The sequence below is a fragment of the Squalius cephalus genome (assembly GCF_949319135.1).
Source record: "Squalius cephalus genome assembly, chromosome: 12".
Taxonomy (NCBI): Eukaryota; Metazoa; Chordata; class Actinopteri; order Cypriniformes; family Leuciscidae; genus Squalius; species Squalius cephalus.
In genome coordinates, this window is record NC_137133.1 from 2,866,827 (window position 1) to 2,879,617 (window position 12,791).

Below are 12,791 nucleotides of genomic sequence, written 5' to 3' on the forward strand. Positions count from 1 at the left end.
CTGTCATGCTAAAATCATGTCGTGTGTGTGTGTCTCACTCAGCCACGGTGAATGCCCCACAGCAGAGACTACAGAGATGTTCATCAGACTGTGCGAACACTTCATAGAGAAGACGCCCACCGAGCTCATCGGTAAGACCAGCCGGCTCAGCTTTGACACTTTTGCTTGATTTTATTTTTGCAAACCCTTATTCCAACAATTACACTGTGTACTATTTAGTCCCGATGCAACATGCAGTTCTTCTTGCTGAAAGTACTGTCAGTCATCTATATATGACTTTTATGCTGATTTCCAGTGTCCAAGAGTTATTTTTCTCACTTGAGGAACAGAGACTGCAGTTTATTTTAAAGTGCCCCTATTATGTGATCTTTCATGCAGTGTGTAATACAGCTGTTTGTAAACGTAAACGGTCTGCAAAGTTTTAAAGATCCAAGTGCAGATAAATGGAGTTCCCAAAAGAAAGCCGTGATTCTGACCTGCCTGAAACGAGTCGTCAGTATTACTATTTCCAGTCTTACTTCTTGCTTGAACCTACATTCAAACACTGTAGTTGTAGCTGAGGCTTGGAAGAGTTTGGTTTGTTTTGTTCATATCCAAAGGATGAGATTGATTCGGAAAAACCAATGCCATAGTTACTGTTCATATCACTGTATCAAGTGCTGAGGAAGATCTGGAGCTGAAATTCAGATATTGTAAAGGACATTTGTTTTCCGACATGGGCTGTTAGCGGTAGACCAATGACAACAGATTGAGCCGTCTGACCAATCAGAGCAGAGTAGACCAATCACAACAGACTGGGCCATCTGACCAATCAGAGCAGAGTAGACCAATCACAACAGACTGGGCCATCTGACCAATCAGAGCAGAGTAGACCAATCACAACAGACTGGGCCATCTGACCAATCAGAGCAGAGTAGACCAATCACAACAGACTGGGCCATCTGACCAATCAGAGCAGAGTAGACCAATCACAACAGACTGGGCCATCTGACCAATCAGAGCAGAGTAGACCAATCACAACAGACTGAGCCATCTGACCAATCATAGCAAAGTAGACCAATCACAACAGACTGGACCATCTGACCAATCAGAGCAGAGTAGACCAATCACAACAGACTGGATCATCTGACCAATCAGAGCAGAGTAGACCAATCACAACAGACTGGACCATCTGACCAATCAGAGCAGAGTAGACCAATCACAACAGACTGGGCCATCTGACCAATCAGAGCAGAGTAGACCAATCACAACAGACTGAGCCGTCTGACCAATCACAGCAGAGTAAACCAATCACATTTATAGTAGGAGACACTGTAGTTTGACACTAAAGGCCACTGGTTCAGGGTGTGTAGTAATTTAATGTGCGTGTCGAAGTGCGAATGACATTTTAGAGTTACTGAAAGTTAAAATGCTGCGCTAACCAACACATTTAAAGCCAGCCGGAATATATTTAATATTTAATATTAAACAGAAATAGAAACCAAACCCAACATAAGAATGTCCTTTTGCTTGTTGCATCTGGTCATTTGTCGCTCGCTGTGTCACATGACGTTTGTTTAGCACACGTGTTATAAACCCCCCCCAGAAATAATTTAATTTATAAATAATGTAACCATTTAAATGGATTTTATATAATTTTAAATCAACGGGTTTGCTTTTTAATTGTTGTAAATAAATTAAAATCATCAATGCACAAATGAAACCTCTTTTCGTAAGTATTTTCTTATTTTTCATTTAACTAAAATGAATGTGGATGTAATAAGGTCTGATACGCGTTATACATTCTAAAATACGTTTAGATATATGATATGATCAAGACAAGAATAGATGTATGAGAATGAATGTAAATTACTTAAATATGTGAAAGATCCAGTCGAGTGATGACAGTCACTCATAATGACCTGATGAATGAGGCATCATGGGAGATCAGTGATTGATGCAGACGTTATTGAGTCAGTGACACAGCAGTGAACTCTATGAATAATTCTCTTCAGTGCTTATGTGCAGAAATGACTGAGGTGAGATATGAAATCCAGAGGTGGCGGAGTGAGACATCTGCAGGCGTTCATATTCACAGTGACCGTGCCAATAACAAGCAGAAGTCACAAACTAGATGAAAAATGACTAATTACACATTAGATGCTTTACTAAGTTTGGGGTCGGTGAAGTTTTAATGTTTTTGAAGTCTCTTCTGCTCATCTATGCGATCAAAAATACAGTAAAGTTCAGTAATACTGTTACGATTTTAAAGAAATGGTTATGTTTTATTTTTTATGTGAATATATTTTAAAATGTCATTTATTCCTGTGAATTTCAGGATCATTACTCCAGTCTTCAGTGTCACATGATCCTTCTAATATGAGGATTTAATGCCCAAGAAACATTTCTGATTATTGCTGCTTCATATTTTTGTGGAAACCATTTTTTTCAGGATTCTTTGATGAATAGAAGGTTTAAATGAACAGCATTTATTTGAAATAGAAATAGTCTAAAACATGTCTAACTGATCAATTAATGTGAAAAAAATCTTGCTGACCCCAAACATTAGTTTAAATTCAGATATATCAGTAAAAATATAATAATGATAATGTATAATAATGTTTTGTCACCTAAACGTGAGGTGTTGTTGTGTACTGAGGCCCTGATAAAGTTCACATTGGGTTTGTGATTGTGCACACTGAGCTCGTCCTGTTGGAGGCGCTCTTGAGTCGCTCAGATCCTGCTAAACGAGATGAGGCTGAGAAAGGACCATTATGAAAGTCATTGTTATCGCCACGGCAACAGTGTGATTGACACTGCAGGGATCATGGAGAGCGTCTGAGCTCAGGGCAGCAGGGGAACACATGTGAACTCTTATTGATTATTCATCAGGTAAATTAGCTACACTTACAGAACGGGACATGATGTATTTAACCTGGAATATTCATAATTCATCAAAGCACTCTAGATAATTATTGTGTTTGCAAGCACTTTAAACAGGCACAAAATAACACAATCCTGTAGACTTTCACTGAAGGAGGGACCGGACTGGAGCTAGGGCTCACGAGTCGATGAAAACACAATAATTATTAATTAATTTGAATCTAACATTAAAATAAATAAGCGGGCTGCACAATTAATCTAAATTAAACTGAAACGTATGTGTGATGTAATATCGGATTGTGATATCAAAGCAAAGGCTGAGCTGTATGTTTCAGTGTGTGTTTTACAGGCGCGTGCTCAGCATATAATGGTGTGTTTTCAGATCAGCTCGGTTCACAGTGAATACTTATTCTGCACGCGCTGTGAGTGTGAGTTTAACTAACACACATCTGGGAACATACTGTGCACCAGGTTCTCTTACTTGTTCACATTTCCAACATTTCTGTGGACAGAAGTGTACAGCATTTCAGCCAAATCTGCCAAATTACAAGATCTGAATCGTAACTTGTAGTGTTGGTTGGCTCTCGTAAATGTTGATCACCCTTGAAAGTAAGTGTCCATTAGCGGTAGAGTCTTTGTTCTGTGTGTGTGGATGTTTCATTGCAATAGCAACACGAGACATTTTCATATGAAATGATATGACGAAATAATCTCTGATGAACAAAAACATTACGACCAAGCACAGGTGAAGCGAATATCATCTAACTTATAAACCGTATCGTATACACGGGCTTCTTCAGGATTGCCACCCTTTGTCTAGTTTCCAGCTCTGCTCACTCTGGACGATTGCAATCAAGGTAGCCTGGTTAAAACCAGACCATTCTCAGTAGTAACTGAGTTATGGTCTGGCAAAGCTTCATTAATAACTCATTTCCAAAGGGGCGTCACCAACAGGCGTCGCTCAAATGCCTCTGGGCGCAACTGGATAGACCTAAAACCAATCAGAGAGATCGGCATCGTGTAAAGCCATATCCCGCGTCCCAATTCGCCTAAGTTACACTACGCCATAAAAGTATGTACTCATTTTGTGAAGAAAAGGTATTTACTTTTGAATGTGTAGCAAAAAAGTAGGCAAGCTTTGGGACATACTACTTCGTCATCTTTATCGGACGGATCTGTCGCGTGCATCCTGTCACGTAAACTGCCCTGTCAATCATCGTGTCACAGTTAAAATCCTCTATTAAATCTAATTTAATTTCCTACCGTTTCGGAGAGAAATGTAGTAGCACGTTCATCTGCCAGTGGGTCTTTCATGGAGACTGTCCTCATGTGTTTGCAATTTGAATATAATAATGCATTTAAAAGTTGAACGGACGTCGCTCAAATGCCTCTGGGTGCAATTGGATAGACCTAAAACCAATCAGAGCGATCGTCATCGTGTAAAGCCCGCCTCAACGTTTCTGATTGGTGCCGCTATTTCGACGGCATGGAAATGGGCTTGAATGAGCTCTTTGCCGGACTACTTGCAGAGCAAATCTAAATTTGCCGGAAGTTGTCTGGGTTTTCCCAGGCTACAATCAAGGTGCATCATGGGATGCTTTTAAATCAGAAATGGCGACCGGCTTTTCTTCCCTATTGACGTATGCCAAGTGAAACAGCTTAACATGGGGAAAGGGACACGGGACAGGACTTGATTTCGTCCATTGGGAACTGATTGTATTTTGATGTGATGAGGTGCAGGTACCAGTGACATCATGCCAGTGATAAGCTCCATTAGTGCAGCGCTGTATGAGGCACTGCTCACACACACGTCAAACCAAGCAGCGAACCCAATACAGAATTCACGATTGCGGAGATTCCTGTTCAAATGAACTGATTTTGACTGAAATCTCACTGTGAATGTGACTGGAGCTGCTCAGGATCCTGGAGGGAGGGACTGACATCAATCTCGGATCATCAGAGAAGAGATGTCATTGCAAGGGGGCGGACATTATTTATGCTTTTTATGAAGCATTATGAGGGCATAATAATCCGTGTAAATCAGTTATGATAAACACTGCAGTATTCCAGTTGTTAAAAAGTAAGAATTGTCTATTTTGATTTTGTTGTGACTAAACCATATGGAAGGAGTCCATTCTCATTTAAAATATATATATATACACACTACCGTTCAAAAGTTTGGGGTCAGTAAGATTCTTAATGTTTTTAAAAGAAGTCTCTTCTGCTCACCAAGGCTGCATTTATTTGATTAAAAATACAAACAAAAACAGTCATATTGTGAAATATTATTATAATGTAAATCAGCTGTTTTCTATGTGAATATACAGTAAAGTGTAATTTATTCCTGTGATCAAAGCAGTATCATTACTCCAGTCTTCAGTGTCACATGATCCTTCAGAAATCACTCTAATATGATGATTTGATGCTCAAGAAACATTTATGATTATTATCAGTGTTGAAAACAGTTATTTACATTTTTATTTCATGATGCTATGATGAATAGAAAGTTCAAAAGAACAGCATTTATCTGAAATCTAAAGCTTTTGTAACATTAAACACTACCCTTCAAAAGTTTGGGGTCAGTAAGAATTTAAATTTTATATTTGGTGGAAATAAATAAAATAAATCAATACTTTTATTCATCAAGGATGAGTTAAACTGATCAAAAGTGACAGTAAAGACATTTATAATGTTAGAAAATATTCTATTTTAAATAAATGCTGTTCTTTTGAACTTTCTATTCATCAAAGAATTTTGAAAAAAAATTGTACAAATAACTGTTTTCAACATTAATAATAATCATAAATGTTTATTGAGCATCAAATCATCATATTAGAATGATTTCTGAAGGATCATGTGACACCGAAGACTGGAAAATTCAGCTTTGATCACTGGAATAAATTAGTTTAAAATACATTAAAATAGAAAACAGTAATTTTAAATTGTCATAATGTTTCACAATATTACTGTTTTTTTTTTTTATTGTTTTTTATCAAATAAATGCAGCCTTGGTGAGCAGAAGACACTTCTTTTAAAAACATTAAAAGTCTTACTGACCCCAAACTTTTGAACGGTAGTGTATATATAAATTCTAGTTTTGTAAAGAAATGTAAACTTGTATGAAACTATTTTCAGGCATATAAGCGTTTATATCTGGAAGTTTTTAAATCCGTCATGAAAAGGAAGTTGCGCGAGTCTTTTCTTTCCCTGTTGTGTCGGATATTAAAGTGAAACAGCTTCTGGAACAAGAACAAATGTGGGCGGGGCTTGGTTTTGTCAGTTGGTAATTGATTGGATGGTTGTGGTTTGCTATTGGTGGATGTCATGTGAGTGACAGGTTATTGCTCCGCCCTCGTCATCAGAGAAGAGAAGAGATTCTGCAAGAGGGAGGGGAAGATATTTTAGTTAAAGATTATGAGTGAATTTAACACAACAATGATGTGCACGGATAAATCATTTGGAATAAACACTATAAAAAAATAAGAAATGCCAGTTTAGATTTCATGCTGACTTTAAGCTGGTGAGAAGCGTGTGTGTTTGCGGATTAGCAGAGGTAATTATTCTCGAGGTTGAGAGACACCATGATCTTTCCTCTGATGTGAGCTGTGATGAATGAGCTTCAGGTGGTTTATTCTCAGGAAAGCAAACTTTTTTTCATGTCTGGCGTGGTTTCACCAGTTGTAGGAAGGTGTATGTATGTAAAATTGTCACATGACTTGTGAAGCGCTGTGGGAGTGTGAAGAGTAGCGAGCACTTCAGTTTTCAGCACTTCTCTTCAATGAGAAATGTAAGACTTTCATCCTGGAGAAATGTTCTTAATATGCATGCACTGTACGGACTCCCACTTCGGTGTCTTTAACTACTTTGAACGTTTTGCTAAACACTTATGCTGCTAATGAGATGAGATTATTAGATGGAATTACAGAAATTAATTACATGCAGGTTTATTTAAAAAATATATAAGTACAATGTAAAAACATGTACATGATAAAACATTTAATAAAATGATTAATTTAAATGTTAGTACACAGTAAAGAGTAAAGACACTTAATTATCTTTATTAATTGTTGTACTTTTTTTTGTTTGCCATTGATTTACATTTAAACAATTGTTTTTGTTTTGTTTTATGCTGATATCTTATTGCTTTTACACAAACAGCAGAAACCACAAAAACCACTCAACCTTGCACAGTTTTTATATTGTTTGATGCAAGCGGTTCACATACACAACTTCACTCTGGCTTAAAGGGGTCATATAATGGTACATGCACTTTTACAAGTTGATTGTACTGAAACGTGTGTTGGGAGTGCCTGTACACAACCATCATAAAATTATAAAAATCCATCCAGTGTTTTTTTAAAAATCTTCTTATATGTTTCCCCCTCTCCTGAATCAAGCCGTTCGATTTTGTGACGTCACAAAATCGACGCCCCTCCCACGATTGTAGATTGACAGACCCGTTTCAACACAGACCCGCCCTCGCTCGTGAGCGAGGTGTCTGTCATCATAGTGCATTGTTACGCAGCGCTGGAGCAGAATGGCGTCTAAGCGATTGTGGTGCTCTGTTCTTGGGTGTAATAAGGAACACAGCAGTCATTTTGATGTTCCTAAATCCGAACCGCTGAAGACGCAGTGGCTGAGTTTTATTTCTGAAGGGAATATTTCCAAAGCACTGACGCGGGGATTCCCCACGATCAAGGTCAACGCTTTCATGTTTGCGCGAATCATTTCACACCAGACAGCTTTCTGCTCCTGAAAAAAGGAGATCGGTACAAACTATTCGTGTTCCTGCTGCACCTCCAGAAGAAGAAGTGAGTGTAACATTTTATTAACCTTTATATTAATATTTATATTAATCTTTGCAAATCGCTTGCTGCACGCTTCACGATGAATGCATCTAAGGTTTACACTCTGGGTACATTACGGCACGTTTTCTATGTATGACGTTCTCAATATAATTCATAATCCCACGTTTATAATGAACAACGCGTTATGGTTATTGTGTTATGGTTATTACAAACGGTGTCCGCACAGAACAGAGGGGCGGGGTGAGCAAAGCTCATTATCATTTAAAGACACATGCACTGAAACGGCGTGCTGAAAACAGAGCTGTTTTTGACCAGGTAAAATGAGTGTTTTCTTACAATACTAATGAGAATTTTTAATGAAAGTATATTACAAACTTTTAATTTAGACCCTAAATAATCATATTAGCTTGTACAAAAATGGCATTATATGACCCCTTTAAGGCTCCCACACACTACAAGATATAGGACCGATTTCTCCCCTTCCGACAATCCTAGGTAACGTCCTGATAATCTCGATGGTTCTGCGGATTATCTTATCAGATTTTCCTCTGGTGTGTGAGGTGTGTTTAGAGTGATTGAGTCTGCTCAGAAGAACTGTTTTAGGTATAGTCTGTGGCTTAACAACACAATGCTGCTGTCAGAAGGCAGTGATGTGACCACACTGTAAAACATGTCTAGTTTTTACAGAAAAGACCAAAAATGCTACTGTAAAAACCTGCTTATTGGTTATCTGCAAGCTATTTGGCGATTGTAAATGGTTTAACGTATAGCCTATGTAATTTGAATAGAGATGCACTGATTATTTATCGGCAGATTTTTGATCAATTGGCATATTGGCTATAACATGAGAAAGGCCAAATGGATGGTTTAGGAAGGCACTGAGTTGTATAATGTCTGTTGCATATTCTAACGTTTTTCTGTGGGTAAGATAATTAAATACTTGCTAAAACAAAATGAAATATGTACAAAATACAGCAGGGCTCGACAATAAAGGCTGCCCGGGGCCGGCGTGAACAGCGCTCGGGATGATTGACAGAGCTCTCGCTGTCCCCATCTTCACGAAAGTTTTTCCTTTGCACATGTTTTTAAGCCTTGTCAATTTAAATGTTTAAAAGCAAGAAGAGAACTCAATTCCACTCGCTGTGTGAGAAGTTTCTGGCGCTCTGATCCAAAGAGACCAAACAGAAAGCAGCGTTTTAGCACAAATACTGAATCGAGTTCTCTTTCACTTCGCACAAGTCACACACAATTATATGAAAATGCCCTTTGGTTAAGTCTTAAATCTAGTAAACAGCTGAGAAATAAAACGCATGTGTAACAGTATATTGGATGCGTGCAGCTCTTAAAGTAAATATTCCTGCAGCTTAGGGATGCGCGGTATACCGGTACTGCAAAAATACCGGTATATATTATATTTCAAACGGTACAATATCATAATTTTGCTCACTTCGGTATTTGATGCGCTGCTGTTTCGAAGTTCACCGCTCGGCGGCAGTGCGCTACCCAAACTGACGCGGGTCACGCAAAACCGGCAAACGGTGACAACGGAGGAACACGATGGATCAAACAGATGAAGCTCATTCTACACGCCCGAAATTAATAAATAAAGAGAGCAATAGGAGTGAAATATGGCATTACTTTGCCTACAAAAGTAATGAGAAAGGTGAAGCAACAGACCTCAATGCACCACTGTACAAACGCTGCTTTAAATTTGCCACGGGAGGCAACACATCAAATCTGGCTAACGTTGACCACTTGTCACTTGATCATCCTGACTTGTTCAAAGAGTTCAGAGATCGACACGTGAGTCCATCATTCAACTGATTTAATTTAGACTTTTATTCACAGCGCACATAGAGCTTATCAATTAAATATGACACGGTAAACACGAAAGCTCAAATGTGCTTTCATGACACGCTAGAACCAATGAAGTTTAGTTCTCATAATTTTTTTGCCCTTTCAAACAATCATATATTAATTGAATTTGAATGAATAAAGAGATAAGTGATATTAATTTTAGTATTGGTGATAGTAAAATGAAAGGCATATCTATCACTGCTGCTGTGGCGACCGACTGAGGAATCAGCTGAGAGAGAGTAATAGTAGTAATATGGATATTACTAATATGAATGTTAGAGTAACACTTTACATTTAAGCTACATTTGTCAACATTCATTGGGTAACCTGACCTGACAGTATTATAGCATTTATTAATCTAGAATAGATCAATCCGTAATTATTATTTAAATATACTAATACATGTTTAGCATGTTAACATTACTTTATGCATTAAACTAATATGAACCCAAACCAAACAGTAATCAAACCAAGATGAATAAATGCTATAAATGTTGATAATTCTGTTGATGCATGACAGCTAATGGTTTACATTTCATTTCATTATTCTATTATTATTCTATATTAATCAATTATTATAGATAATAGATATTAACCTATTTTAATTGTATCATTTCAGGTGTCCTTTTCTTTTTTTTCTTTTTTTTTTTAAATCAAAATTTAACCTACTGTAAGTTCCCTGACTGTTTTTTATTTATTAATTTTTTTTTTTTTTACATTTTGATAACTTTTTGTTTGCACATTCGGTGCAGCAGAGTTTCAAGCAGTGTTTTTTAATAAAACTGTTTCAATTCACTTAAATTTTGAGGCTGGTTATTTGTCACCTGTGGTATCGATTTAGTATCGATACCGAGGTATTAGGTTCTGGTACCGTACCGAAACCAAAATTGTGGTATCGAGCCATCCCTACTGCAGCTGTCTGTGTTTTAATGTTAAATCAAACAACAAAAGGCAAAAAAATGCTCACTACTCTTGACTGAATAACTTTTGTATAACTTAATAATAACTTTTTCTTTTTTTGTAATCAGTAATGCACATAAGGGTGTTTTGTGTTACATTTTAGTTAATGTTTACTGCATTATTTTATTGCAGTGTGTCACCCTGACACGTACATGAGTATTCGCCATGTTTTATGGACAGGCTACTTATGATGAATTATCATGTGGTTTTATATTTAACCAGTACATTTACATGTTATCAGCACATTAACATACAAAGCAGAAATTAATAGTTCAAGTTAACTGGTACATTAACATTATAGGCCCTATCTTGCACCCAGCGCAATTTACTTTGTACACCGACGCATGTATCATTCCTATTTTGCACCCGCACACAGCGGACTTTTCCCTCCACAGATGCACGTTGGTAAATTAGGGAATGAACTTGCGCTCCCGGGGGCGGTTCAGCGAAAAGAGGAGGCGTGTTCCGGCGCAAACGTTCACTGGTGCTATTTTGCAGTTCCAGAAAACAATTCCGCCACTGACCAGGAGAAACTGAGTCTAAAGTCAGTGGCGCGTTGCGCATGTTATTCAGATGCTATTCTAAGGGCGCATGCTTGGCCATAATCAATGTAGCGTGTGCACAACGTCATACATTTTGCTTCTCTCATCTACACACTGATGCAGCAGTTTTCATTTTTGCAAATCATACATTATTACAAGGAAAAATATTACCACACGAGGGAAATCATTGTGGTGTCCATGAAGATGTGAAAAAATAGGCTTAAATCAAGCTTACACATTTACCCAAATTATCATACGCCTGTTTAACCGAAGCTTATCTAGGTGTGTTTCTCCATCCCCAATGTCACTTCTCTGTGTTTTACGGCCCTGACGAGAACGTCGGTCTCCTCGGCTGTGAACCGCTCCTGCAAATCCGCCGTTATAATAGCAATCCGCAGAGGAACAAGCGCGCCTGCTCTTAAAGGGAATGTGAGATGTCGCTCTGATTGGTTTATTTCACGTTACGCCCAAACCACAGTAATGAAGCTACTTCAGACCAACCCATTTTAGATTTGCGTCACATTTTAGAGATCCGCCCACAAAGTTACTTGCGTTTTGCACTTAATACTTGCGTTTCAGATCGTTAAAATAGGGCCCAATATCACTTAATGAAATATACGGTTAGAAGTTGTAAAATATGCAGATACCAATAAATATGGAATACCTGAAACAGTATTTATTTCTCTGGGTTTCTGGGCACCGCAGATGCCTGTTTTTCACTCTTAAAACGATGCATCTTTCACAGTCCAGGTGATGAATCTGACCTCAGTGCTGCAGCTAATGGCAGGTCACTGTCGCTTCAACCCTTTCAGAGCGTTTCTGTTGTGTTTGGGAGTCTTCTCAGACCACACCGTGATGCTGTAAGCGAAAACCCTCTCGGTAGATGTTCAAGTGTATAAATAACACAGCAAATCCCTACAAAGACGCCCATCAAAGCCCAGACATCAATGGAGTCGAGCATCTGTGGAGTGGCTTAGACTTTGCTGTTTGCATCAGTGTGGTCTGAAAGTTTTTTTGTTAAATCACTATCTAGTGTCTGGGACAGCTGTGGGGTTTGATATGAAATTACATTGATGAGTGTGTGGCATTTGCCGTGTTCGCTTCTGATGAAATCTTTATTTTTCTATTGCCAGAGGATATAATCCCAGAAATACCAATACAGCTGCACGATAAGAAATCTCATTTGGTGATACTTCGTCGAGTCATTGTAAGTGTAAATATGATGTTCATGTGAAGGCAGGGCTGATCAAGAACTAATAGACGTTATGCTTGGTTGAATCTGTTCATTTTGCCATCATTTGACATTTGGCTAGCGTCCACTTTGGAAAAAAGAAAATACTTCTTGTTGTTGCCTATGATTTACTAATAAAGACACTTTATCAAGGTCTGTAGATAATATGTGAAATTCTTTTCCACTTGTACAGATGAAAGGACAGTTTCACTCCCAGGGGAATGAGAGATGGTGTATGTCTTATTGGAAACGTTTCATCAGGGCACATTATTATGTTATTATTCGTAATATTTCATCAAAATGTAATAACTCGCGCCACGACTCTTATTTTCATCTAACCTTTCCTAGACTGTGCTGGCTATTGGTTAGTCGACCAGCAGTCAAACACAGATGCAGGACAGTATATGTAAACCCTTTTCTGTGTTCGGGATCATCTGAGTTTGTCTCTGTTTTAGCACTCGTTTAGTTCTGTGACCTCAGTTGTTTCCATGTGTTTTCATTAGTTGATCACCAGTTGCTGTTATTTTCATT

The 12,791-nt window shown here is 38.1% G+C and overlaps 2 protein-coding genes across 3 annotated transcripts in view; one reads left to right on the plus strand and one right to left on the minus strand.

Moving 5' to 3' along the window:
- LOC307168033 (snake venom 5'-nucleotidase-like) overlaps window positions 1-12,791 on the minus strand; it is a 475,297-nt gene that overhangs the window by 247,149 nt on the left and 215,357 nt on the right. The window lies entirely within an intron of this gene.
- rngtt (RNA guanylyltransferase and 5'-phosphatase) overlaps window positions 1-12,791 on the plus strand; it is a 127,309-nt gene that overhangs the window by 2,472 nt on the left and 112,046 nt on the right. Inside the window, exon 4 of the mRNA XM_079887572.1 lies at window positions 43-131. Coding sequence (XP_079743698.1) covers window positions 43-131 — 89 coding nt within the window. The remainder of the gene's footprint in view (window positions 1-42; window positions 132-12,791) is intronic.